This window comes from Dunckerocampus dactyliophorus, chromosome 9, assembly GCF_027744805.1.
Source record: "Dunckerocampus dactyliophorus isolate RoL2022-P2 chromosome 9, RoL_Ddac_1.1, whole genome shotgun sequence".
NCBI classification, from domain to species: Eukaryota; Metazoa; Chordata; class Actinopteri; order Syngnathiformes; family Syngnathidae; genus Dunckerocampus; species Dunckerocampus dactyliophorus.
Window position 1 is genome coordinate 21,888,480 of NC_072827.1, and position 27,944 is coordinate 21,916,423.

The following is a 27,944-nucleotide window of genomic DNA, read 5'->3' on the forward strand; positions in this document are numbered from 1 at the left end:
ACATTTTAACAAGGGGAACTCGTTCCATCTAACAGAGGTCATGAATCCAACAAGGTTCCCTAAAAATAGCAGCTGCTCCATATGCAACCTTATCAGTTGAGTTGTGCAAAGCAAACCGTCTGCTCGCCTCCTTTTAAGACTCTCTAAAGAGTGGAAAACAGCATGTTTGTTTTAGAACTGTAAAAATGGTCATATTTGCACATTTGTGTGAATAGAAAGCACAGTGCACCATAGTAATAGTAACATAATTAGACTGCAAGTATTTTAGTCACAGACTACATATTGTTGCCATTAGATAACATAATTAGATAATGTGGTCCTGCAAGTTATCATATCAATGTACAATACCATAAACTTGGATATAATTTAGAGTAGTCAGTCCACTGCTTGTATAGCAGTAAAGATTAAAAATGGGTCAACAGTACAAGCAGCGATTATCGTCTGAATAGCTGGCAACACAAGTGAAAAGCAAGATAATGTCTTGCTGACAGTGGCGATGGTGGTAGTGCAGGAGTGCTGCCGGCACTGGGGAGCTGCGGTTCACAGACAGGAAACATGCATGCCAACATGTACTGTGACATTGTGAAGCAGAGCATGGTCCTCTCCCTTGCTGAAGGGCTGATGGAGTGGCCAAGTAGACCAAGTACCCGAACCCAACTGAGCACCTGTGAGGCATCCTCAGGCGGAAGGAAGGAAGGAAGGTGGAGGAGTGCAAGGTGGCTAAAACATCCCAGCTCCACCAGCAAGGTCATCATGGAAGAGTAGAAAAGGATTCCAGCAACAACCTGTTCAGCTCTGGTGAATTCCATATTAAAGAGGGTTAAGGCAATGCTAGATAACAATGGTCCTCACACTACATTTTGACACCAAGGACACAATTTGGACATGTTCACTGTGACGTGCACTCACTTGTATTGCCAGCTATTTAGACAATAATGGCTGTGTGTTCACTCATTTTCAGTGGATAGTACATCTATTCTACTATACAAGCTGACCATTCCAAGTTATATCAATTTCGATAGTATTGTCTCTATTGTACAATATATAATTGTACAATATATACTAGGCTTGCTCAAATGTCAGGGGCATTTTTAGTTTTGTGAAATACCGTAGTGAAAAAAGCGAATCTCTTACGGAATTTCCTTTGATTTTCATTTGACAAACAATAATGTAAACAAGTGTGGCAATAGTCGGGTCATGACAGCACTAAAATAAGAGCTTTAATAGGAGCATCAGACAGTCTCCATAACAGCCACAACCTCCTTCATCTGCTTGTGAAAGTTCTGTAAAGAAGAAAGAGTTAAGTCGTCATTCACAATATCTAATAGCGGATTAGCAATAGCAATGAATGCATACCTGAAACTGCGGTACGGTCATCTCGAAAGCCTTTTGACTGATCTGGCCCGAAGGCTCTGCGATCTTCAACAGGACGGTCACAAAGGGCAAGTTGAGGGAGCGGCAGGTGTCAGAGCTCAAGGCCAGGCCCAGCTTCCATTGCATGTCTACTAGCTGCAACCAGCAAAAACAACGTACGTGCTGTTGTGTCCAGTCACATGCATGAGGCCACCATATTCCGTTTCTTACCTGACCGACGCTGAGCATGTCCTGGACGGCCTGCTGGACTTGCACCGATTCTCCATGCTCGCTCCATAAGTTGTGAATCACCTAATTAAAGACATATATAAACATTTTATTGGTGGGTTGTTTTTATGGACATTTAACTTTACAAACCTGCAGCGACGCTTTGGACCACTTGTTGCTGCCTTCTTCCAGTCTTGACATAAGGTCATCTGCAGAGAGTTTGCTTTTCCCAGCAGACCTGGAATTTAAAAACCAATGTGGATCTTTATGTTTACGGTAGCTATGTAACCCCATTAATGTACAGTACAACATTTACAGTCACTTGGCATGACTGTAAAAAGCCACAGAAGATACCTGAACGTTAATAAGAGGAATCTGATGATGCTCTGTAGAGATTCGTGTTCAAGTGTGACTCCGGCTTTCTGAAATATCTAGACATAGCACAACAATAAAGCAAACAAATGTAATACTCTTTAAAATGTCTACTCACGTCAAATACTTCAGCTGAATCCACTCCTCTGCTCTGCCCTCGGAGATAACTCAAAACGTGTTGACACTGTGAAGATAAGTAACATCATACAGTGCACAAGTGCATCCTGTTTACAGACATTTACATGCCTTTAATAATGCATTGGTGAATGTCTGGCGTCATGCATACTCACTGATTCGGATAACAGATCTGGATTTAGCCTGCAAATGCTGTCCACAATACTGCTAGTGCCTTAAAAAATAAAAAAGTTAAAAGTGATGTTTACCATGGACGCTCAAAAAATGAATGTTAAACCATATAGCCAGCTAGCTGCTATTTCCTCTAGCTGTGGAGCTCGGGTTATGCTATAAGTCGCCCCAACGAGATGTATGTAATACAAATGTCTCAGACAGGAATGAAACGTGACAACGAGAAGCTAAAATTAACATGTTTAATTAAAACACACCGCAAGAATCTTCTATTGCTGGCATCCTCGGTGTCAATGGTTTAGCTTAGGTGGTCAGAAATCCTCTCGAAGTGAAGATAGCGAGCAGAAATGGGCGTACTTTTCCGGGTCGTCACGCCAATTAGCTGTTGAGTTCTTCTTCTTCTTCTTCTTCATCTTCTTTTAGTTTAATGGCGGGTTGCAACCATGACTTTAAAAGGTGCATACCGCCACCTACAGTACCAGAGTATGTAACATGGGCCATATACAGTATCTTACTTTATGCTAATTTAGATCATGAGGATACTACTTATACTACTAATAATAATAATCCTAATAACAATACTTATAGTAAAATATTCTAATACTTATCTATATTCTATTATATAATCCTGTGTCCTTCAAATATTCTATCACTGCCCTCTGTATATCTCTTACGCCCTCCCCACCTGTTCCTAAAATACCCTCAATGCTCCATTCCCTTCCTATCTTCTTAATTATTTTCCTTAACGTTACGCGTTCTTCCCTATATCTCTTGCAGTGTAGTAATATGTGTTCTACGTTTTCTATACTTTTACACTCCATACATACTTTTGATTTACATTTCCCTATCAAAAACATCTTGTCATTTAACCCGGTGTGATTGAGCCTCATCCTAGTTAACACTATTTCCTCTTTTCTGTTTTTTTAGCTGTTGAGTTAGATACAACAATAGTTTAAAAAAACTAAAATTTTACGAAGCATAACACTTATTTATCACGAACATACATTATGCAATTTGATGAACTACAAAAGAATCGGGTACATCCGAAAGGGACTCTTTACAACTGTTACACATTAGGTTCTTCTCGTAGAACATCTCTGACATTGCCTCTACCCCTTAATTCACTGAATGCATAACAATGGTGCCCCTATCTGGCGCCTGAACGTAAATGCAAGAACGATAATACTGTACATTAAAAATAACGAGGCAAGGGCCAGGTTAGGGCAATGAAAACAAGGAGGTAAAACTTGCCTGCACAAAATTTATAAACTGCCTTGATGATATCATGATGAAAGGTATATAAGAAACATTCAATTCAGTTGTGATTAAGATTTTACACAACCAAGAGAAAATGTGTATGATAGCATGCACCTGCAATTATTTTTTAAATAACAAAATACAATAAAAATGCCGCATATAAAAATAAAAAGATACAATTTAAAAGTAGTTGCTTTTCATGGAAATGTGTTTTTATATTAGTTGTATTAGTATGCAAAAATAATAATTGGAGATTCATTCTTTTCATTGAATAGCGACAATATGTTGTGCCTGTTTTTTGTGAGGTTTCATTTAGTAAAAAAAACATGTTTTACATTGAATAGTGACAATATATTCATTTTTGAAATTTGGGGATTTTTAAACAGTTTTATTTGAAAAAGAAAAGGATTTTTGGAATTAAAATAATGTATTCTAAAAACAAAAACATTTTTGGGATAACATTTTAATCATGCTCAAAGATAAAGACAGTTTTTCCCCGAAATGTTAAAATTTTTTTCATTAAAATGACAACATGACAAAATGTGCAAACATGCTTTTCATTTAAACAAAAATGACTGTGTCACATACCATTCCATTTTTTCATGATAAGTTTTATCTTTATACAAAAAAATGAATTTCTGTTTTTTTTTCAGTACAGATAGGAGTAATAAATTGTACAAAATGCAGCAAAAAGCAGTAATATACAAATTGGTTTGCATGACTGGTCTTATCCAGTTTGGAACACCCTTGAGCGACATTGCTGGTTATGTTTATCAATTGTCATTTGCATGTATGAATGTAAGGATGTGCATTGCCTCTCCATTTCCATGTTTCTGATGGTATCCATCACTCCCTCTGCTCCCTCTGAGCTCAACACAGTGGAAGCGTTGGCCATGAACTTCTCCGCAAGGTCTTCCTGGCTCAGTGGCTTCCTCCAGTGCCCGTAAAAAGTATCGCACCTGGCAGAGAAGGTCTCCCCCTGATGGGTCTCGATGGCGACCTCGCTGTACATCTTGTCGAAGCTGGCTTGGTTGTCCGTTGGAATCTCCACCTCTACTTTGCCCAATAGCTCCTTCAGAAGCGGGCGCTCCATCTGAGCTCCGCTGAAGGAGCGGACTGACACACCGTCGTCCAGGAGGGCGGAGCAGGCATTAAACTGGAAGGAATGCCTGGCCTGGTGCTCCGTGTTGGGAAAGGGACAGTTGATGTACTTGGATGGTGGAACTCGCAGCAGGATGCGCTTTATCCGGCCCACGTCAAAGTGTTGACCTGTGGTCCTTTCCAAGTTAGCACGGGCCGCCACCGCTGCATCAACAACCCAGTGCATGCCCAAATGAGCAGGTGTGCGCTTAAAGGCCACATCCTGCTCTTCCAGGCACCAACCTGAGCCACCAACACCAGGGGGCACCATGGCTGAGGCGCTGTAGTTCTCGTAGTAAACCCCAAATCCGTGCGGCACATCCAGGATGTCCGGGTTGCCCTCAAGGCCCATTTGGGCGAGGCGAGCCGCCTCCAAGCCCCTCTGGGCGGCGTAGCCCATGTGCAGAGGTTTGGTTTGGGTGGCAGCATTGGCAAGTGGTGCCCCTGCCGAGCAGGCCGCAATGGCCAGAGCGTGAGTACACTGTTGCGATGATAAACCCAAAAGCTTGGCCGAGGCCGCTGCGCTGCCCATGACGCCAACCACACTGGGGGGGTGGAATCTTAAAAGAAGTCACACACACACTCATGAGACATTTCATTAGGGGAATCCCGAGTATCAATACATTTCTCTCTAATCTACCTCTAGATTGTGAATCTATGCATTTGCACCCAAGAGGGAGGTGTTGCTACTCCATGATTAGCTCAAACCTGTCAGCGTTACACATCAACATTAAGCCACATCATTAGGTACACCTGCTCTGATACAGTACATCCCCGCCTATTCATTTTGGCATTCGCGAATATTGTCTCTGCTTTAAATTTGGAAATAATTTGTTGGGGGTGGGTGGGGGGTTTAACTTGGATACTGGTTTGGCAGTATCTGCAGGTGACAAAAAAAGAGTGCTGCAGCTGTAAATCCGGCAGAGGGCACTTTCTCACAAGTCAATTGAGTCAACATTTTCCAGCCTGAAGATGCTTTGACGTGATGCTGTGTAACTGCACATTTGTGAGTGCAACGCTGTATACTGTATGCCTGTAATTGTTTCTTAATGTGTAAAAAAATTAAAATGTGTATAATAACTGTAAGAAGCAAATTATAGGGTTTATCAAAAATAGGTCTTTTATGGCGCATCCAGTCGTTGCGTTTTTGCCATCCATGAACAGATGTACCCGGTGAAGTGTCCAGCCTACATTTACCTTTTAGGGATGTCAAAGGCCTCCCTGGAGAACCTCATAAGCCTGGCCTGCACTTCGATGCCAACATTGAAGGCCACCAGCAGGTCCAAGCCAGAGGGCCGTCTGGGCTTGACCTCTGCCAAGGCCATCAGTGCGGGGAGCACAGCCCCCGAGGGGTGAGTCGCCGGGTACCACGTGTCGTCAAAGTCCATGGAGTGAACCTGGGCGAGGGACGGGAGTAAGAAAACGGAAGTCTCAAACCAAGATGTCACATGACCGTCTGCTTCCGAGTGCTGTCATGTGACCCAGCTTACCGCCACGCCGTTGACAAAAGCGGCAAAGTGCGGAGGCAAAGTTACGTCCGATTTGCCCCAGATGCTGCTCTTCTCCTCTGACTGGAACAACTGTAATCAGACAAGTTTTGAGTTTGACTCACTTGATGTGGTTTGCACAGTGATGCAATAAAGCCTTGTTCAAGCAATTCACACTATTACAGGTTTTTTTTTTATGTTCATAATATTTAGAATAATAGTTTGCTATATACAGTATATATACATATATATATATATATATACATATACACACACACATGTTTACATTCATAATGAATAGTAGCACAAATATTTGACACCAAAGTGTGTTTGATTTAAAAACTACCAACGCCCACCAGTTAGTAACATTAGGAATACCTGTATATACTAGTGAGAGCGCAATTCTAACTTTACAAAAATAATCATAAAATCATTTCGAATTATACAAATTATGATAAATACAAAAATTAAATATAATATGTACCAATTTTTTCAAATGTAGTCCTTAATATTTATATTAACTAAGAAATTAAAATTAATAAACAAATATTATCATTCTTATAATTCAGTGTATATATGGTACAGATATATCACATATAAATGAGATGTTCTTAATTGTATATATCACAGACAAAGTTCATCAGGTTGGGCTGACACAGAGTGAAATTAGTTTCAATAATATGCTTGTTATAAACCAGTATTTTTTGCTAAACAAAAAAGTGAAAATATTAGAAATATCTGTATGAAGCAGTGCAGGTGTACACCACAGCCACAATAATAAACACGTTGAATTCAGTGACATGCGGTTTCATGACTAAAAAAAATACAAAAACGACGTACCATAAACATAACATAACATAAATATTGATATTTGTACACCGAACTGTATTAAGAAATTATTTTCTGCATGATTCCAATTGTTTTCAGATTTTCTGATCAAATACAGGGAAGAAACCTAAGGTGAGGCCACCTTGAGTGTGACTTCTCGGCTTAGTGCGCAAACCCCGCCTACCGTCAGAGTGCACACTGAGTTGCCTCGTGGCGCCAGTCACTTTCTGTTTGTCAGCATGTTGCCGATAATATAATGTTGCAGAAACATTTATTATACACCATGACTTTCTACAGCCTGTGTAATGTATTTAATGTTAGTGTGATGTCATTTTCTTGCTCAACAGACAATAAAATACATAGAAATGTCATGGGAGGCACTTGCAGTACAGCTCCATCCTGAAAAGGTGAGGGTGTGCGTCAGCTGGAAGGTTCGTGATGTCATTCCAGGAAAGGCTAGCGATTTTTAAAAATCAAATGCATTAAATATATTTTTATGCTCTGCTGAATGAATGAATGAGTTTGACTAACAACATGGAGGATTATATCCCCAAACTCACCAGGAGGTGATCAGAATTTAACAACAAAGTATCAGAAGTTCTCCTAGAAAGGATGCATGTACTTCACATACAGACAGAAGGTAAGAACGCACATTTTTTTCATTTTATAAAAAAATAAATAATATAAGGAGCATCTGAAAACATTTTCAAAACATTTTTAACCAAAGTGATTTTTTTTTGTTGTCCTCTTAATGAGCAACCTGTATTAACATTAAACAATTCCAAAGGAGTAGTGCCTCCCCAGTGAACGTCACCACACGTTACCGGTTAATTTAATAACCGGTAACTTATTTAAAAGAAATAAATATCCTCAATAATCAAAATTGAGCATTATTACCTTTTGGTTTGATAAATGTTGTATTGTGTCGGCTTGCGTGGTGCAATGACCAGTTTGTTTATGCGTATAAGAAAGTGAAAAACATGGTATGGTACGTGGGATACATAGTGGTTGTCAGTTTGTTTTTGGTTTTTTTGTTCAGGTGTTCCTAATGAAGTGTCCAGTGAGTGTACTTGGCTATGAAGGAGTGCAGTAAAGTGACTGATGGCTATCGCAGGGTGTTATGTTACACCAGGGAGTCCAATTAGAATGTAAAAGTGCTTGTTTAGCATTTACAACAACCAACATGAAGCGGGCAGTACCTGGCTGTAATTGAGAGCCTTGTTGAAGACGTCAGTCGTAGATCCCAACAGGCCGACGCCCAGGTTGTCCAGCATCATCCGCTTGCTCCGTCTAATCACGCCATCTGTCAGCTGGCTGGCGCCCAGGCCGTGGATGGCGGCTCCGAAGCTCTCAGTAATACCCTGAATGAGGGTGACACACACAAAACAAAACACACTCAGCAAAAGCATCTAGTTTGTTGTTAAACACACCTCCAAATCGGTACAATACCTTACGGAGCATCATTTTCTCTGAACGCTCTCTTGAAATGGTAAAGCCTGAAAGGGGAGCTCCTTATTATTGGTGACCCTGCCTCGGGTGGGTGGGGCCGCATGTCCAAATTTCCAGTGTGACTTATGATCACGGTCAATGTGATGGGAAGTGGGAACTTTTGCAAAGAGGCTTCACTTTCACATTGATGTTAGTCTCATGGAACTGTATGATAGCATGTCTTGCAAACTAGGCCACAAAACTAGATAAAAAGGATGAAAAGGGATGAGCATGCACTCAAGAATAGTTCAAGAATATGCTGTTGATGGAGAACTGGTATTACAGTACACAATTTAAGATTTATGGAGTCTTATTATAGTGCCCCACTGTTTTCTAATGTCATTTTAAAAGGCCCGGAAATGAGCAGGATAGGGTCCCTTTAATCATTTTGTCTATAAATCCATTCTTGCCTTTGAAATGCATATTTATTATGACAAAATCACATTTTATCTTTGAATTTTGATGTCTAGTTTCATTTCTATGTTGTTTTTAATGTAATTTTAATGTCTTGTTTTTATTCTGTATTTTTCTATGCCTTTTGCAAAGCACTGTTGAGTTGCTGTGTGTGTGAACACTGCTGTACACAATAAACTCACCTGCTATGAGTACTTTTTTATGTTGTCATATTGTGCTTAGAAAGAAATGTTTGTTACATCAACATTTTTTCTACCGTCCAAGCTCAACTTAGACTTTCCCAAAATGTGTGTCACATTCTTGGCCAGGCTTTCTTCTTCTTTTTTTTTTTTTTTTTAGGCTGCTGTCATTTCCTCCTGAATTTCCCACATGCAGACATGCAGATGTGAATTTCCAACTGTCCGCCAACTCCAAAGACAACTCAATTGTGAAACCAGACAAGCAATGTATTCTTTAATTAATACCTAAGTAAGGTCTAAAATACAACAAGAAAACTTAAGTGTACAATTACCCGTCATCTATTTTGTTTGTATGTTTACTTATTCATCCTATGCTGCTTCCTGTGAGAGTTGAGTCACATGTTCTGCCTTGCAAATATAATAACGTATAGACCTGTGAGTAACTGCTGAAGACACCACTCCTTTTGGGCATTTTGAATAATGTAAGTGTAAACGTGATGTACTTCAAAGTAACTTTGTTAAACATGTTCTAAATAAACTAAATCGTATGTTTTTCTATTAATGGACCAATATGTTGATTGTTGTGAAACCAAGTGGACGAAGTAACCCATAGCTTCATTAATTCCTCTTTTTTCAAGGGACCTACAAGATTTGGAAACTCCAGAGAAGAAGCTCTCATTGCAGAAAATAAAAGGAAAGTCTTGCATCTGCAGAAAGAGAATGCAGAAAGAGCTGGAAGAAGGCATACGCTAGAAAAAAAAGAAAGCATAGACCGTGTGGGAGAGGAAATTGCTGACAGAAGACATGGCTTTGGGCATTATGATCACTTAACAGAAATTCCCAAGGAAGACCCAAGAAGCAAAAGAAATTACAGTACTTGAGAATTCCCCAGTGACTTGCTCCAAGAGGCGGTGGAAAAGTTATCCCATTAATGACAGTGAGACACGCTTTCATATTCACCGCCGGCATTGTTTGCGCGTAGGTTGTGGTGCGTTCACCACTAGTTCACGAAAATTATGCTTGCCAGGATTTTAGAACATACACATACTTCGCACCTCTTTACGACCAATTTACTCACTGGCACACAAAATACCGCATGGTACCGAAGTGGGGAAAAATGTGTGCAAGTGTAATCTCGGCTTTAATAGTTTATAAACGTTTAGTGTTTGTACAGTTTGTTAAACTAGCTCACATTAGTACATTGTGTGAGTTCTTTACTTTAACAGACGAATATTCAAAAGGGCAGGGGGTTTGCTTCCATGATACCGTACGTGAAGTTTAGACTGTGCAGCTGTACCTAATGAAGTGGCCTGCAGTTCTAGCATACCTGCGATAGATGTCACTATTGCCACATTTAAATTGTTTTTGTGTTGATTTTAACTTTAATATTTTCTTGAAAAGAAGCAACAATTAGTGCACACGTACATCTTTGTCTGTTTTGCACCCCTTCCTAATCATTTCCTTACTGCAGGTCATTAAAGCCTGTTACAGTAGTTTAATGGTTAACTGCACTCCCCCCGTTTTCATCCCCAGAGCCCACGCTTCATAAACCGTCTGCAGCCACTCGTCAGTGTTGCTTGCACAGAGCACACGTAGCGGACACGATGGCTCTGGCCGAGGTGTCCAAACGCGACGACTCCCACTTCCCGGACATCATCGAGTTGAACGTCGGAGGTCAGGTGTACGTCACCAGGCTCCAAACTCTCGTGGCCGTTCCGGACTCGCTCCTGTGGCACATGTTCAGTCGCAAGACCCCCAAGGAGCTGGCGAGGGACACCAAGGGTCGCTTCTTTCTGGACCGAGACGGCTTCTTGTTCCGCTACGTCCTCGATTATCTCCGCGATCTGAACCTGGTGCTGCCGGACTATTTCCCGGAGAGGAGCCGGCTGCGGAGGGAGGCCGACTTCTTCCAGCTTCGGGAGCTGGCCAAGCGGCTCAGCCCGCATGTGAGCAAGGACAACTCCATCAGCGAGGAGATCAGCCAAAGCGACACCGAGGAGGGCGCGCTACAAGGCGGACAACCGTGCGCCGCAGCTGCAGGCGCGGAGGTGGCTTTACGCGCGGGAGGAGGCGGCGGTGGCGGCGTTTCGGCCATGCGCTCACCGTCTCTGGACTCCAGGAAGGCGGGGTACATCACCATTGGCTACCGGGGTTCGTACACCATCGGCCGGGACATCCAGACCGATGCCAAGTTCAGGAGGGTGGCGCGCATCACCGTTTGCGGGAAGACCTCCCTGGCCAAGGAGGTGTTCGGAGACACACTGAACGAGAGCCGGGACCCGGACCGTCCACCGGAGAGATACACGTCACGCTATTACCTCAAGTATAACTTCCTGGAGCAGGCCTTTGACAAGCTCACTGAGGTGGGCTTCCACATGGTGGCCTGTAGCTCCACGGGCACCTGCGCCTACACCAGCAATGACCCCAACGAGGACAAAATATGGACAAGTTACACCGAATATGTCTTCTGTAGAGAACAGTAGCCAGGAGACCCTTTTGGGTGTAAATGAGAGCCTTGAAATCTAGAATGGTCTTCTGTTAGCTGACTTATGCCCTTACTGATTACAGTGATTAGAAGACCACCCCCCAGAAATACACTCAAATACGTGGTCGTAGACTACTACAATGTATCACAGTGGGCATCCTCTATATGTATAAGTATCAGCGTAAACAGTTAACTATCTTTAGAATTACACTGATCCTATATATAAAAGAAATAAATGTCCCAACTTGATCAGATAACACGTTTGATCTCAAATACTGCATAATTTAAAGGAAAAATGAGCCCCATGTTCTGCAGCATCTGATTTTCAACTTTTCTAACTTATCACTGTCATTGTATCTCAAAATAACCATATGAGCCTAATACTGGGTATGTGAATAACGTACGTGAATACATACAAGATCCTTTTGCTTATGGACCTTAAAAAGCCCACAGGGTGCAATGGCCACAGAGGGGTATGTAGGGCCATTGTGACGTCATGGCAGCGCAACGCAATAAAGTGGTGATTTTGTGCAGAAATAAACTTGTATTAGCTTATCATGCTGTATTTGGAGTCGTTTTTTTAAGTGTGTGTGTCAGTTCTTTAGTTTTCTGTCTATACATGTCCGCTCTCTGCTGTGTGGTCAGTGGAACACAATGCTTTTTGTCATGTGACAATGTTTGAAAATACGGCTGTTCTGCCGAGCAACAAGTGTCTACAAACGTGATAGGATCAGGAAAAAAAGCAAAGCAATTATGGATGATCTAGCTCAAATGTATTTGAGTTAACATGAATAACTGGCCTTGCCTCCATCTTGTTAACGTGTCCACATCACTATCGCACGTCAACCCGATCTTTACAAAACAGCGGGCACTCAAAAGAGGTGGCTGCGAAGAGAAGCTGCAATGGACTTGATCAGAGCCGAGATCTGCTTATTAAACTGCACAGGTGCTTAGAAAAATTGCAGGAAGTTCTTTCACACTGCTGCATGACATGCTAATGGTGTCATTTGCAATCACAAGGGTCCAGCTGCACGCAAGCACGACGGTCAGGTCAACTGGGGAGATGAGCACAACCATTTTGGACCACGAGTCTCATTCATATGAAAGAAGCGACTTGCATTAGAACCAAGGGAGGGATTATTAGAAATGAGGTGTAAAAGACAACAACTACAGGAGTCATATTAGCCATCCCTGAAGGAACCCTTGGCTCTGTTCAGACAGGCATAAAAGTTGGTGTTATTGGTCATAAAATGAAAAATGGATGGTCATAAAATAAAAATGAAAAGTATCTTTGATCAAAGGACATACAGCTATTGATGTATTAACAAGATGGGTCAAACATACTAAACAGACAGATTAGCAGCATGCCTCATGAAGACCTCTGTAAACAATCCAGCTTTTGATGGATTTGAACCCTTGTGAAGCTCTTATCAGCTGAGTGATCATTTGGCATCAACATGTGAACTTGATGCTTTTTTTTTTTTTACAACCATAGCAGGAAGCGCACCCCCACTAATTAGATCTAATTAGAAGAACCGAAAAGCAGTGAACCTGCTAACCATGTTTATGGCGTCTGTTGCAAGAGCGTTTGCCCTTTTTCAGGCGCGGATTTAGAGGGGGGGGGGGGGGGGGGGGGGTACACCCCCCCTCCCCGTTTTGACATGCATCTGAATTATGGGCGCGTGGTGGACGCATATGCCAGAATGCAACCGAGACGCATGTTATTCCTGAACCCACTGGCAGGCTGATCATTTACATTGGACATTGAACGTGTGCTGTACATGGCTATTCAGGTGGAGGTGCAAAATAAAGGTTCTGACATCATGACTATAAGGAAAACTGTTGTCTATTCTCAATGAAAATTAACCAGAAAAGCGATCCCCAGTGACATAAAATTATACTCAAATCCTCGGAATTTACAGCTGCTTCAAATTGGAAAATATTTCAGGAAATTGAGCTAAAATGGGTTTCTCCTAGTACCGGTAATTTTATAAATAAGAATGTTTTGGCTTAAACGATATATTCCAAGGATAAAAATAACAAACTTTTCCAATTAAGGACATAAAATTGGCCTCAGATATCACCAGATTGCAGGAAATGAGGTCTAATTTTAACAATTTTTCGGGGGGAGGGCCCCCAGACCCCCCGCTCCAATACCACCGCCTCACCCTATGGCCTCGGCCACACCCCCCCTTTTCAAAAAAGCTACATCCGCCCCCCTTTTACGTGTTTGTGGTACCTGAAAATTCGAAGGCCATAAATGTTTTTTGATTTTGAGTTGGAAAAACTATGCTAAAGGACCAAAAGAGGACAATTAACGACAATCATTGTTGCTGTTGTGTTATTTCCAATTTTGGCGCATTGTCTAGAGTTGCGCAGTGGTTGTTCGCTCGTCGTCGACCTACCCCGCCTTCCACGGTGCTCATCAGCACATGATGCCTTTTTGACTCTCTGATATGGAGTTCAGATGCACCTCGGCTTGCTGACTTATTTTAGATCAAAGTGCCTGTCATTAGCACATCAGACAACGGCAACTACAAACCAAAGGCCTTATGATTATTCAAATGGAATCCAGCATCCACAAATACGGCCTCGCAACCGGGGCACAGCCACTAGTCCAACTCGGACCTTTCTTGTCTTGTGAAAATACTGTATGATACAGTAATCCCTCGTTTATGGTGGTTAATTGGTTCGAGACCCGACCGTGATAAGTGTTTTTGAATGTGTCTTCTGAATGCCTTATATTTGTATTTAACTTCATTTAGCTGTTTTTATGCTTGAAAATGCTTAATTTAGGCAAAATATTTGACAGCTTCAATATGCATATGTTTTGACTAATAACGTGCTATATTCAACCGCAAAAAAGCATCATTTATTAATTCATATATTTTTGAGAAATCGTGATAGAGTGAAGCCTCGAAATTCGAACCGCGAAGTGGAGAGGGACAACTTTACTGCAAAAAAGAAACATTAATTTAGCACCTTGTTTCGCATTTTGACAAATTGACAAGCACTTCAGAAAAAGGTCTCAGGCTTCGACGGTTAGAGTCGGGCGGTTTCAACATGAATTTCAAAGCAGACATCACTCTGGCCTTTGGTTTTATGGGAGGAACCTTTTTCTGTGTTTAGCCATCAGAATTACAGGGTGCAGGAGCGTTTTCAACAGCAACAACAACAATGTGAGGCGAGCTTCTCAGTTTGGAACTACAGCCTCAAAAGTGGAACCCCCTGGAGGAGTTGTGCCACAGATGAGGGGCTGCATAGATAAAGGCCTTATGTGACACTTACCTAGTTGTCGTTTTTCCTCTTCTTTAGCCAGTAAACTAGCTGACACTGAATCAACAGCACCTCAGCTGGCTTTAAAATTTTCCTGCACAGTTAATGACATTTTTATGATGGCAACAGCTTGACCCTTGAAGCGATTATTCCCATTTCCAAACGGTCCCCGACCCTGTGGATTACCTTTAAGGTTGACCGTAATGTAAATATAAGGATGATGCTAACCCAGTTGTTACGTCCGCAAATAAAGAGGAATAAATGATAAGTGATTTTTTCCCAGCTTGCAGGTAATCATCAGCTTCTAGCAGTTTAAAAAACACTGGAGGAGTGTTGATGGAAGCCTGCATGTATTATGCAACCAAGTGGGACAAACTGAATATACTTAGACATAGACCTTTTTACCATCCAGCATGTCCTTGATCAAGAGAGCATCAACAGTTCCTTGCAAGGAGCTATAGTCTGGAAAGGAAGAACATTTTATCTAAAAAAGGAAAGTGGATGGAAAAGCCCTATAAATACACACACTAAAGGTTTGACATCTGCTCCTCTCTTTTTCCTGACAGATGTCTGCCTCCTCAACTTGTTTACAGGTTACAGCACGATTAAATAACCAGGTCAGAAAACAAGCATTTCACTTTCATACATGACCCGTGTTAGTAGTGACTGTTCCAAGGCTGTAATACATAAGCACATTCATTTTTAAGCTGCACTTCAGCACAAAGGCAGACATTTCCGTGTTTTGTTGATGGAGAAAGCCACCGTTCAACCACAAGCGCTGCACCCCGGAGGCTAAGCTTACAACTCTGCGTGGTCTGGCAAACATCACTGGAGCTATTTTGATTGCTGCTGCTGCAAAAAAAAAAAACACACATAGAACATCAGACCAAAGGAGACATTTTCCAACATGTATATATGGAAGGCGCTACATACAGCTGCAACTGCAAAACATCGTAAAACCCTAGCATGCTTGTAGTTTTCTCTCTCTGTTGCCACACATCGTGCTACAAATATGCTAAAGCTAATTTGGAAAACAAACTTGTGGCTGTACAATTCTGTCAACGTTCAAATAACATTTTTGGGAAAAAGTGCCTCTAACTGTCAAAGATCTGTAGGGTAATCCCTTGTTTATTGAGGTTAATTGGTTCTGTGATAAGTGAATTTCCGCAATGTAGGCTTGTTTATTTATAAATCGAATATTTTTGTAGTTAGAGCACAGAAAATCTGTCTACGACCTTGTAAATACGTTTTTTTATATTATTAGGGCCCTCTGGACAGAAACTAACACCATTATAGTCACCTTTACACTTGTATTACCCAATATAGTAGACATCATCACAGTAAATAAGCCATTTAAGACATAAATAAGACTCGTGCTTGTGTATGTTGCTGTAAAAGTGTTCCAGTGCTATGGAAGCAGGAAGTGACTAATGTCAGGGGTTCGGAGTTGAGTTTTAGCTTGGTGTGGGTTACAGCTGCAACTTGAGCCCATGTTAGGGATTGTTGTGCCTGTTGTGAGATAATTCAAAGCTGCAATAGAACCCTGTTGTTCCGGTGGTCAAGTCTGGTGCTTGCATGTCTCACCGAGCATTGCAGTGACATTACTGACACCTATTGTTCAGTGTAGAATACTACACAAATCTTTGCATGCATTTTCTCAATGCCTTATATTTGTGTTAGTTCATTTAGCAATTTTAAGGTTGAAAATGCTTAATTTAGGCAAAAAATATGTATATTTTGCTTAAATAAAAACAGCATGATTTATTAATTTATAAATTATTTAAAAATGGTGGTGAAGCTGCAAAATTCGACGCGCGAAGTGGCAAGGGAGAGGGATTACTGTATATATTACTGTATATATAACAGGAGAGTTATGCTGCTGTTTGAAGAACTAATGCAAAAACACCATCAGCATCAGCTGCTTGAGCTGTCTGCAAGTGAGCTAGCTAGCCACTGACTGGCAAGTCCGCATATGCGTTGTCATTCATTATTAAAGGTTACCTTCTTTTTACACTTCCATGGCAGTTCAGAATGTTCACTGAAATCATTGGCCTCACTGTTATGATGGTGACAGTTTGGCCCCGGAACAGATTATCGTATTGGACCAAATATAAGAGGTTTTCAGGGTCTCGAGATTTATATATGCAAACTCCCCAAGAGTCAGAGTCAGAGCTTTTCTTCCCGTCACTGTCAAGCAGCTAAAAATATGACATCCTTTTTAATTACATTCTACCAGTTGTTATGCCAATGATATTGACATGGAAAAAAGTTAAAACATTAATTTTGCCCTTTTTTGTCTTTGATTTGGAAAAAAGAAGGGTGGTCTTATGTACTGTACGGGTCAATGGGGTTTTTCCTTTACTTCCTTTGGGAAAAACGGGTACAGAGTCCCGATACTGATTGTGCTCTACTGTTGAGGATGTGCTGTACATTTTTGCAAATGTAACTGATCAGTCCAATGTGCACTGCAGTGTTATTTAAGAGCGCTCTTAATTCTGAGACCTGCATTGAACTCTGCTAAAAGCCGCAATGACTTAACGTGTTGGATTCACCTCAGATTACCTTTGAATACACTCACAAAGGCCATTAAACCTCCCACCTGGTGAACACCGCAGCCAGCTTTACTTATCATATTGCAGGGTGAATACAAGCATATTAAAGTGCATGCATGTTCTTATCATCCTTGTAGCAGGTGCTGATGCCTTAAACTGTCCTTCTGCATTGACACCCCCACTGTGTATGGCTGCACACCAGCTGTGCCTCCTGGTTTATTGTTGATTGTGAAATGGACTCTTACACCTCTTAGGGGTCTCGCACTCACTTGTAAGAATTGGAAATATCACATTTAGATATGTTCTTACACTGCGTCACAGGGACGTTGCGTATGCATGTAAGTTGTACATATTTGCGTGTAGCTAAGAGTGAACCCTCTAACCGACAAACCACCTTTGTTGTTTTTGTAAGGTGGGTGTGAAGCTGCTTTGAGTAGCGTCCGTCCACAGAAAGAGGCGCCATCTGTATCGTGGAGCCAGTGGCAGTGCAGGTTGCCAGTGCCGGGGGCGACACAAATACAACTGCACCCTCTAACCTGTGGACCTGTAGACCACCTTGGGTCTTAACAAAGTTTTTCTTTAGCTCACTGAGCAACTAAAGCACATTGATGAACACCAAGCACATTGTGATGTATCTATTGCTTTTTATGACCGTTATTTATTCCAGCAGTACCTATAAAACACCACAAGGTGACAGTATCGCATGATGAGTGTGCTAGGGGTCGACAGGACGGAGGATCAAAGCCGCAACTTTCAGGTTGGGAGACGACCACTATACCACCTGAGCCATGCCAAACCTAGATATCTTTTAACTTTAGAAACATCTGTTCACCCTTGCTCTCATTAAAATTTGTGACAATGTGACTGACCGGCGAGCCGTTACAATTTCGGCCAGTGGATGGCATTGTGACTGCATGGTCAATAGCAACCAGACATACGGCCATTAAAAAGTAGGAGTGTGCAAACGACGGAATAAACAGGAACACACAACAACAATGAACTACTATTCTATGCGAGGCGACTAAACGACTAAACACTAACAACAAAACACATAACTTTAACAGTTATTTACAAAGTGCCCAGAAGGAATGCTGGTTACTCATGTGGCAACTCCTCTCGACCGACGTATTGAGTCATTTTGGATTTTCAGACGTATGAGCTCACAGTGGAGTTGCTCTGTGTAACTGTTGTATTATTCTCTTCCTCGACTTTTACTAATCTACTTGCTAATTCCTGTTCAAAGCAGGTTACGCTTTGCTGCAGCTAGACTTCTGTAAAGTGCACTAAACACTTTGTCTGTTGTTCGGCTACTTTACATGCAAGCAAGCTTAGTAGTTAGAATGGCTACTCTCTCTCCTCAACATTAGATGTACAACCTCATCATCTGTCCACCTGTATTACCATGCCCATCTATCCATGCATTTGCTATGCCACTTGTCCTCACTAGGGTCGCTGACTGTGGGTGAGAGGCGGGGTACACCCTGGAATGGTCACCAGGCAATGGCAGGGCACATATAGACAAACAACCATTCACACTCACATTCATGAGGAAGCCGGCGTACCCGAAGAAAACCCACACACGCACGCACGGGGAGAACATGCAAACTCCCCAAACAGATGTCCGACGGAGATACGAACCCAGGTCTTCCAGATCTCCTGACTGTGTGGCCAACATGCTACATGCAAGGGGCCCTTTGCAACTCTTAATTTACTTTTTAAACACAAAATAAATACATTTTTAAAAAATTAGTGTTTTTTTTTTTTTAATTAAAAACATAAACTGTATTTCTTTTCATTAAAATTGCAACCATGTCCTTGACTACTACTACTACTACTTCTACTATAATCATATTTATTTTCCTTTCTTTTTAAAATTAGCACCACCTCCCACACTACGTCACTGCCTGACTTGAAATTAACTCATTTTCACTTCCCATAAGTTTTACATCTCGGCCCTGAAATTAATGCTTCTTTGCATTGGCCAGGAAGTCAATTGGATTTGCAGGGAGAGGATTACCGGCCTCCGCTTCCTCCTATGATTTGTCTGTTTTTTTCCTATTTTTTCAGTGATATCACACATAGCTTCTCTTTTCTATGTCATCTTATGAAGGTCTCTGCATTTCCTCTACTGTGTCTGTCAGGGTCATCCTTTTGCTCTTAGTTAACAGGGTTATTCTCCTACTGTATGTTCAGCCTTGAAAATATTGATTTGTGATCATTCCCAGGCTTTGAAACGCAAGAGTTTCATCACAGCAACAATTCACTACCAAAGACTGCTCACACACACACACACACACACACATTCCTGTGAAAGGAAGTGTGCTCGCATATTCAATATTTTACTTCCTGGACTGTTCTAAGGCACAGCTGTGCGTTCAAAACTTATTTGGCTGCCTCTCATTTAGAGAAAGAGAAGTTACATCAATGAGTGGGCTGATAATTATGTCATCCACGTGTTAATTGAGTACTTTTTGCATCTTTGGATCGTGTTCTTACTTCCAAACAAAGGAACAGCGTTTCAGTATGTGGAATCAAATTATGGAACCGACTGAGTAAGGAACTGAAACGATGCACCAAGATGAGCGACTTCAAGAAACAATACAATCAGTTGATCTTTGCAAAATACAGGGAAGAGGAGTCTTAAACTTGTTTGTTATGTTTGTCTCAATTCATGATCATTTACATTTATTATTACACTCATTATTATATATGATTTCTATTCATTATGAAAAATATGAATAATTACATCATCATGATTAAAAAGTCACACATGGAATACAGGAAGAGAATAAATGTACTGCAATAGATGTGGAATGGATGTGGGGGGTAGGATTAATCAGCTTTGCTTCTTCCTACTCCTTTTGGACATGTGGTACTGTGAATTGAATTATGTGATGTTCTCCTTTGTAACTTGTATGCATGTTCAAATCAAATTAAACCATTACCATTACCATCACTGTAATAATAATATTATAACATAATACAACTTTTACCCAACCTGATTTTCCTAAAATTGCAGCTTTATCCTTTGTTGGTTTATCATATTACAGCTTTTTTTCATTACATATTTTTATAGTTAATATTTCAACATCATGCTATTTGTTCACTTAATATGATGACTTTACACTGTTGCTGGCCGCAAATGGCCCCTGGCCCGCACTTTGGACACCCCTGTTGTAGATACTAAGGTAGGCAAAAGACCATCTAATATACAATAACTAAAATACTAAGAAACTAAAGATATATACAAAGAGAAGACACAACAAACCTAGAACCCATCAATCAGGTTTTTGCTTTAATGCAAGACAAAAACATCTAAAAGATTTGCCGCAAGTGCTGTAAAGGAATATCTTTTAATTTGAAGGCTGAAACTATCCTCATACAATATGAATAGACCTGTTGAGTATTGATTGACATCCCCTGCTGCCGTCAACGTGACTGATAACAATATTGATCGTAGCCTGTGCCCCACTGGTCTCGACATCCAACCGTTAGAGCCCGGTTTCCCGCCGGCGCCTTAAAAGACAGACCACCTTCCTGTGGCCAAGAAAGGTCGCACGGTTTAACAAATTACCGGTATTGATTATTTAATAGCGGCTAGCGGGAGTTGTCCAAAAAACAGTCCTCTGTTATTTTGTCAGCAACGTACAAAGAGCAACTACATCTTTTTTGTTTTAAGCGTTTGTTAGTCTTCTAGGAGGAATTAGTACGAGTCTGATGGGGAAAATCGGCTGTCACTGTTTGGGTGATGATGTCAAATTATCCAGCCGCTGCTTCCAACTTCCCCTGGGGGTTCAAAGTATGGGCCTGCGAGAGCGTGAAATTGAGTTTAGAGACAAATGGAGGCGAGTGACGTGTGATAAAGCGTAGGCAAACATCAGCGACTTAACAAGGCAAACAAGTCTAATGAGTTGCTCTCTCTTTGCTTTGCTTACAAGTCTTTGGGGGCACTGATAGGCTTAATGATGAACATGGGTAACTGGATGATGATGGGGGGGCAGCTGACCAGTCACCGATGTCTCACAGCCGTGGTGTTTGTGATTCAATTTATCCATCCAAAGTGCATTAAGGGGAAACCAAGTGTTAACTGATTCGGGGAGCAACAGGAATTTGGCCAGACCCGTGATCCATCTGTCCATTTTTTATAGTGCTTGCCCTCATAAAGTGCTTGCCCTCATTTAAAAAAACAACAAAAACATAAAAAAATAGGCCACAGCGGGTATGTTGTCTGACTGGCAGTGACTGACACTGCAGGATGCATGCAGAGACTGCAAGATACAAGATGAGTGAGCAGCAGTCCCTGTTTAGCTAGCCTTGAAATTTGGTATGAAATCCCAAATGATTGTAAGATTTGTAGAATATATCAAGGAGAAAAAATGTGGATTGACTTACTGCCGCCATGGTGCTCATTTTCACAGCCGAACTTCTTCCATTGTGTTGTCACTCAAGAGATCCCTGTCTGACTTGTGGAAAGATAGTTGGGACAGCTGATGGTGAAAGAGTCCACCTGTAATACACATTTTCGTTAAATGATGCACAGTATAAACCGAAGAATATGACACGACGAATGGCGTCTTTTGGAAATGTGAACAGACTTTCTCTGTCTGCTCAAAAAGGCTGCCACACAATGAGTGGGCATGATATCAAACAATATATAACAACAACAACAGAAAATAAACAAAAAAATACACCACCACAATATGAAACCAATGTATTTCATGCGTATTTCCGATAGGAAGGGGTTCTCAAAGTGACATCACTTCCTCTTTCTTCTGCTGTCAGCGACAGGATTGTTTTTTGGTAGCAAAACATGCAAAAAGGGGAACTATTTCAACATCCCAGCACACATCTAACACAGAAAATATGCCTTTTGGTGTTAAAGCTAACATTAAAAACATGTTGCAGACGGAAGACTACGGGGGGTGCCTGAGAGGTGAGTCTTTTCACATTAGATACATTATCTCCAAGAGGAATTCACGTTTCCAGCAGCTCTGCAAAAGTGTCCTAATAAGCGTAATCACAGCGCACATTTGGAATAAATAATTAGGGATGGGCATTGGAATACATATCCTTACTTGACCAACTGGCAAAATGAACAATAAATCCATTTGACATCAATTTGTGTTTGTTTATCCCACCATAATAAAACATTGGTGGGACAATGGTGACAGTTTGACCCTGGAACGGATTATGCGGATTATGGAAATGCAATATTTCCTACAGAAACATTTTTTCCATCTGAGTCAATCTAATTGACTTAAACTGGGATTTATACTTGAACTGCCCTTATCTGTAATGAAATGAACTAGCATGTTTTTTTGTAAGAGAAAGTATGCAAGTCAGAGGAATTCTATATTTCATATTATGATAGAGTCATGTTTCTTATTACTATATTCTTAGCAGTGCAATATTGAGCTTACTGAGACATGTTGCTTTAATATTAAATTACCGAGGATATGAGAGGGAAGGTTATTTGAATTTCTCATCTCCCCAAAGGATGTGTGCATTAAAACAGAGGGCGTTCAAGCAAAACAAGCAGTCATCCAGGAGTTCTGGAAAGAACCCCCCGGGGGGGGGTCGCCATGTGAAACGGCAGCTTCGTTCCCTCTGGAAGAAGACAGCAGCTGGAGTGTGTTCTCCTGGGACTTCAGGGGAAATGGTCTTGGGAAGAAGAAATTAGCCCTTACGCATCCTTGAATGCAACATTTTAAATCCAAACACAGATTAAAAAAAGGGTTGAAGCTTGCCTCAACACCTTAGTGATGATATTTTTCTCCTTCTGAAGCTGCAGAATTTTTAAACACATTATTTTCTGATTTCCATTTTTGTAAACTTCCCTTGCCATCCAACCCCAAATGTTCTCAATTGGATTTAGATCAGTAACAACCACTGTTTGGCCCCAGGATCGTCTCGTGTCTTGACGAACAGCCGATCGGATCCTCTGCCTCAGGGTTGGTGACATTTTTTTTGGGCCCATCACTAGACTTTTTTGTTCCATAACCCTCAGGACCCTTGAAGAAGTTTAAAATGACCGACTTCTTGAATTAGCTCGCAACAGGCCTGATAAAAACACAGGCTACTGTTGCGGCCGCAACAAGATGAAACTTAACTCTGAACCCCCGAAATTACTTCCTGTCTGCAACTCCCCAATTCGTAAATAACTAAGTAATATTTTGCAATCATACAAGTGTTAAAATAAGCTATCCACTGTTAATAAGGAGATGAAGAAATGAAAAAAAAACACTGTTGTTAATTTTAGTTTAAATTTTGTTAATTTTTAATCTTCAATAATAAAGGCATCATTCAAAGAAGTGTTGAGTTGCATCTTAGATGTGCCTCAATCATTTTAATATTTTAGCAAGTGTAAAAAAAAGTTAATCGTGTAAAAACATGAAAGCACACTTAAGTTTTACTACAACACACAAGCAGTTAATCCCTTGATTGTATCTTAACTGAGGTTTTGCATGACGACAGTTCAAAACTCAACGTCTTGTGTGACTTCAGAGGCATATTTTCCACTCATGTGGCCCAAATTTGGAATTGTACAACATCAGGGGCATTCGATTTCAGAGGATCAATCACTGTAGTTCTTCTTCACAGTGAAGCCACCAGTCCTCCAAAACGTTCCTTACAACCATACAACAGCAGCTCATATCAATAAAATCGACACAAGCCGAGCGCTTCTGTGCTCGCGCAAACAAAATAACAATGCAGGAAATAATGGCAGGCTGGTAGGCCATTCAGAGTAGTGTAATTACGGCTCTGCAAGGGAGATCATGATGCCGAGCGGCCCGCGCACACAAAAGAGCACACTGACAGCTTTTACGCAATCGCTGTGTTGTTGGGGTTTTTTGTGAAATATTGCAAGCTGCATTCTGAATGGAGCACAATCTTTTTTGTACCTGCTGCTTTCTTGGTGAGGGCTTTTGTTCACAGTGAAGAGTCAGTTGATCTTTTAAAGCAGTGGTCCACAACCTTTTCAGACCCACGGCCCGGCACGTGTTCCCACAAATCTCCACGGACCGGGGGGCTCGTATAGCAATCAAATTTATCTCATTTAGTATATATTGTGTAAAACTAAGACAGGAACAACATCAAATTAAAAGCACAAAGTGAATACAGACCCACCACTCACCAGTAAAAGCTTGGAGTTTGTTTTTCAGAGAGAAGATGATAGCGCCGCTGCTTGATGTGTGTGCTAACAGGCAGTGTGCTAGCATGAATTCACTTGAAGCTGTGCACACAACAAATATACACATTAGCACTCGATAACGTCATCAAACTTTACCTTTATGCATTCCCACAGAGTATCAGCATTTGGGAGCAAATATGAAGTGAAAGAAAAACGATAGAAATACAGTATAGTTGACCATCTGTGCAGAGTAGGAGAAGGCTCGCGCACGTACGATGGTGCGTTCAAGGACCATCAAACAAAGTGGGACACAGGCAACAAACAACATAAACATGCAAAAACTTCTAACTATATTATTTTTTAAATAAAGTAATGGCCAATATTTCCAAAATTGATATGCATTTACTTAAAATTGTATTTAGTTATTTACAAATGTATTTTTTGTGTGTGCGCCTGAAAGGTTTCCTTGGCCCAGTTCGGCCCACCACCGCCCGGTGGTTGGGGACCCCTGGTTTAAAGTACCACAGCTACATGACATGCTATTTGAGTCCAGATATACGCTAATTGGCTTGACGAGTTGTATTATTTGCATGGCTTTTGACAAATGCTTGTTCATTCATTCATTCCTTGTTCTGAAGAACTGAAAAGCAAAAACAAAAAAGCAGCTGAAGTGGAAGGAGCACTTAAAAGCATTCCTTAATGTGACCTTTGACACCAGCTACATCAAAGTCAACAGGATTTTTGAAGATGAATAAACCGTTAAACTTAGAACTTTTAGAAACATTGATGACCGCTGACCTCAGATACTTCCAAGTACTTCAAGAGAAATGTATGCAATCGTTCAAGTGGGCAGGATCCTTGCCTGAATACAAAACAAACCAAGAATCCAGTCGCCGCATACGTGGTCCACAAAGGCAAATAAGCGTCTAATTAGGTTAAAAAAAAAAAAAAACAACCATTAGCCTTAACAGCGGTGGCAGTAGGCAACCTTCTGATGTGGTAACTCCACAAGATGGCAGTAGCTTCTTTTGAAGTGCTCATGCATCCAGCAGCTTTAGCTACCTCTGCATGCGCTTGAAAATATTGCTGCTCAGCTGTTGGTGTGAAACTCATGCGTTCCGCTTACCTTACAGTTGTTTACAATGAAAGCTGGCTGTGAAGTTTGCTCTTTCCTGCTATTACAACATTGGTTCTGTCGCTGGTGTGTTGTGCAATATGCAGCACTTTTCCTGAAATGACCATGTGGTCAAAGAGAGCTATGTTTTCCTTTTCCACTTTCTCATGCAGTTTAAGTAAATAAATGCCCCATCTATTATTACAGCATTTAGCAGAGGTGGGAGAAAGTCGGTGTTTTGCAAGACGTGCAAGTCCGAGTAAAAAAATAATAAAATACAAATTTAAAAACAGTAGCGTAAGAGTACTTTTTCCCTGTGCTGTGGTGGTACTTGTGAGTACTTTTGATAGGAATAACAGCAAGATTGTTATTTGTTGAGCCACTGCGAGACGGAACCAAAAAAAAACGGGAGCGCGCTGAGGTCACAAAAGCAAAAATCCCTGACGTAAGCCTGCGGAGGAATAAAACGCAAACGCAAAGCCCCACTTCGAGCATCCTATTTCTGGGTAATTCATCCTTGTTTGTTGCCTGCAGGGGTGGGGGTGGGGGTGTGGGGGGCATGTTCTTTTGATAATAAATATGTCCTCCTCTGTCATGACACATGTGAGTCAGAACAGAGCTGAGGATGCGCACCATGACTCATGTTTATGGATCATGCCCAGGAGATACAAATAAAAAGCATGTAATGGATGCGCTGCAGTGTATCTACACTATAGTCCCTTTTTAAACCCTCTAGAGAGCCGACAGGCGCCACATGACTCCCCGACAATTGTTTGTAGTGTGAGCTTTGCCCTTTTGAGAGACATTACAGTCAGCCTTCATTATGAGGACTAGAAAGGATGCGTTCTGATCGTATCCGGGCGCACCTAAAGGTCACGATCAATATCTCAGAAGAGGAAGTGATGATGTGTTGATTACCACCACTTTAGAGACACCTCTTTTACACGTGATGAACACCCAAACAGCCCAAGCAGCTGAAGTTGATACGTTTTAACCAGGTGTGATCGCAAACGTCAAATGAATTCATTATTAATGAGATATGTTACACTAATTTGCTGAGTCAACAACACAAAGCTAAGATGTGGATGTTTTCTTCAGATAGCTTGGAATATATTGACATTACAGTGGACTGGGTTTAGCATCTTCACTGTACAAAATGTATCAAATTTGGAATTTTTCTGTATTCTGGAAAATGTTTAGACACCCCAGTTCAAGCCTGGAGTTTTCCCAGAGAGACGATGACATGGCTGTTTGACGTGTGTGGTACAAGGCAGTGTGCTAGCATGAATTCACTTGAGACAAATGTGCACATTAGCACTCAATAAGTCATCCAAACTTACCTTTATGCATTCCCACATAATATCAGCATTTGACACCAAATATGAGGTGAAAGTAAAATGGTAAAAAATACAGTAGTAGTCTATCTTTGTGGCATGAGATAAAGTTAGCACACGAACAATGGACATGCGTCAAGTAAGGCAGATGTAACAGAGAGAACCCGGCCACTTTTCAAAATAAAACATAAAAAAAAACTGGAAATTATTTTTTCTTTCTGTGCGGCCCGGTACCAAATGATCCACGGCCCGGGCCGCGGATCCCTGCCGTAGATCGATGTAGATGATCTAAAACAAACCTACAGGTGTCAAACTCACAGTCCTATTGATTTTGGATGCAGATGAAGATGAGCAGAGGTCACAGGTCAGAAGTAAGCAATAATCCTGTTGATTTTAAACGCTACCTGCTCTAAGACGGCCACTGTCTGTAACTGAGGTCAAATCTCATTGTTGCCTACTAGTGAAATTTGTTGTCAGGGTACGGACCCTATTGGTTTGTAATGACCTGTGACTGTTAGTGACTGCTAGTGCCACATCTTGATGTTTACTATTTACACTCACAAACATGTAAATTTGAAGGCCTTCTGTGACAAGAAATACAGACACACACACACACACACACATTTGCAACAGCTTCTTCAGTTCCTGGTGAGTGTGGAATTTATACTGTAGGTTGACTTGAGGCGGTTTTGGTTTATTTTTCGCTTTAAATCCTAACGCGGTCGATTGACTTTATAACAGAGCTGTGAGCGCCGGCATGGCAACCGTCTGTGATGTCACCAATGTGGCTAATTATAGCATCAAGTGATTAGATTAGATTAGATTAGACTACCGGTTCGAATGAAACAGCCTTCTCAAATACAGGGGTGGGGAAAAAGTGTTGGCCACCTTCCTGATTTCTTATTTTTTGCATGTTTGTCACACTTCAATGTTTCAGATCATCTAACAAATGTACATGTTAGTCAATAACAACACAACTGAACACAAAATGCAGTTTTT

General features: G+C 41.2%; 3 protein-coding genes across 7 annotated transcripts; 1 reads left to right on the forward strand and 2 right to left on the reverse strand.

The window, feature by feature from the left end:
• Positions 1-1,195: 1,195 nt before the first annotated feature.
• Positions 1,196-2,662, reverse strand: commd6 (COMM domain containing 6). The gene is made up of 8 exons (XM_054787228.1): positions 2,517-2,662; positions 2,244-2,302; positions 2,072-2,137; positions 1,936-2,012; positions 1,732-1,819; positions 1,585-1,665; positions 1,357-1,509; positions 1,196-1,283 (listed from the first exon to the last, which is right to left on the reverse strand). Exons 1-8 carry the CDS (start codon positions 2,539-2,541, stop codon positions 1,233-1,235), a joined length of 600 nt encoding a protein of 199 aa, XP_054643203.1. The 5' UTR covers positions 2,542-2,662; the 3' UTR covers positions 1,196-1,232.
• Positions 2,663-3,996: 1,334 nt separating this feature from the next.
• On the reverse strand, positions 3,997-27,115 carry acod1 (aconitate decarboxylase 1). 5 transcript variants are annotated; one of them, XM_054788154.1, is made up of 7 exons: positions 26,952-27,115; positions 24,501-24,599; positions 21,758-21,872; positions 8,171-8,332; positions 6,147-6,236; positions 5,854-6,053; positions 3,997-5,216 (listed from the first exon to the last, which is right to left on the reverse strand). In XM_054788154.1, exons 3-7 carry the CDS (start codon positions 21,773-21,775, stop codon positions 4,244-4,246), a joined length of 1,443 nt encoding a protein of 480 aa, XP_054644129.1. In that variant the 5' UTR covers positions 21,776-21,872; positions 24,501-24,599; positions 26,952-27,115; the 3' UTR covers positions 3,997-4,243. The 5 variants fall into 5 exon arrangements, with proteins under 5 accessions (XP_054644129.1, XP_054644130.1, XP_054644131.1 ...); XM_054788155.1 differs by lacking the exon at positions 26,952-27,115 and adding an exon at positions 24,654-24,670; XM_054788156.1 differs by lacking the exon at positions 24,501-24,599.
• kctd12.1 (potassium channel tetramerisation domain containing 12.1) lies at positions 10,597-12,246 on the forward strand. The gene has a single exon (XM_054788159.1). It carries the CDS (start codon positions 10,657-10,659, stop codon positions 11,533-11,535), a length of 879 nt encoding a protein of 292 aa, XP_054644134.1. The 5' UTR covers positions 10,597-10,656; the 3' UTR covers positions 11,536-12,246.
• Positions 27,116-27,944: the final 829 nt, after the last annotated feature.

Coding starts and splice junctions, on each gene's coding strand:
- kctd12.1 (XM_054788159.1), top strand. CDS start 10,657: ATGGCTCTGGCCGAGGTGTCCAAACGCGACGACTCCCACTTCCCGGAC.
- acod1 (XM_054788156.1), bottom strand. Junction 6,237..8,170: donor AGGCTCTCAATTACAGCCAG/GTACTGCCCGCT, acceptor GTCTGATTACAG/TTGTTCCAGTCAGAGGAGAA. Junction 5,217..5,853: donor GCCTTTGACATCCCTAAAAG/GTAAATGTAGGC, acceptor ACTTCTTTTAAG/ATTCCACCCCCCCAGTGTGG.
- commd6 (XM_054787228.1), bottom strand. CDS start 2,541: ATGCCAGCAATAGAAGATTCTTGCG. Junction 1,510..1,584: donor ACATGCTCAGCGTCGGTCAG/GTAAGAAACGGA, acceptor TGCTGGTTGCAG/CTAGTAGACATGCAATGGAA. Junction 1,284..1,356: donor TGACCGTACCGCAGTTTCAG/GTATGCATTCAT, acceptor TCTTCTTTACAG/AACTTTCACAAGCAGATGAA.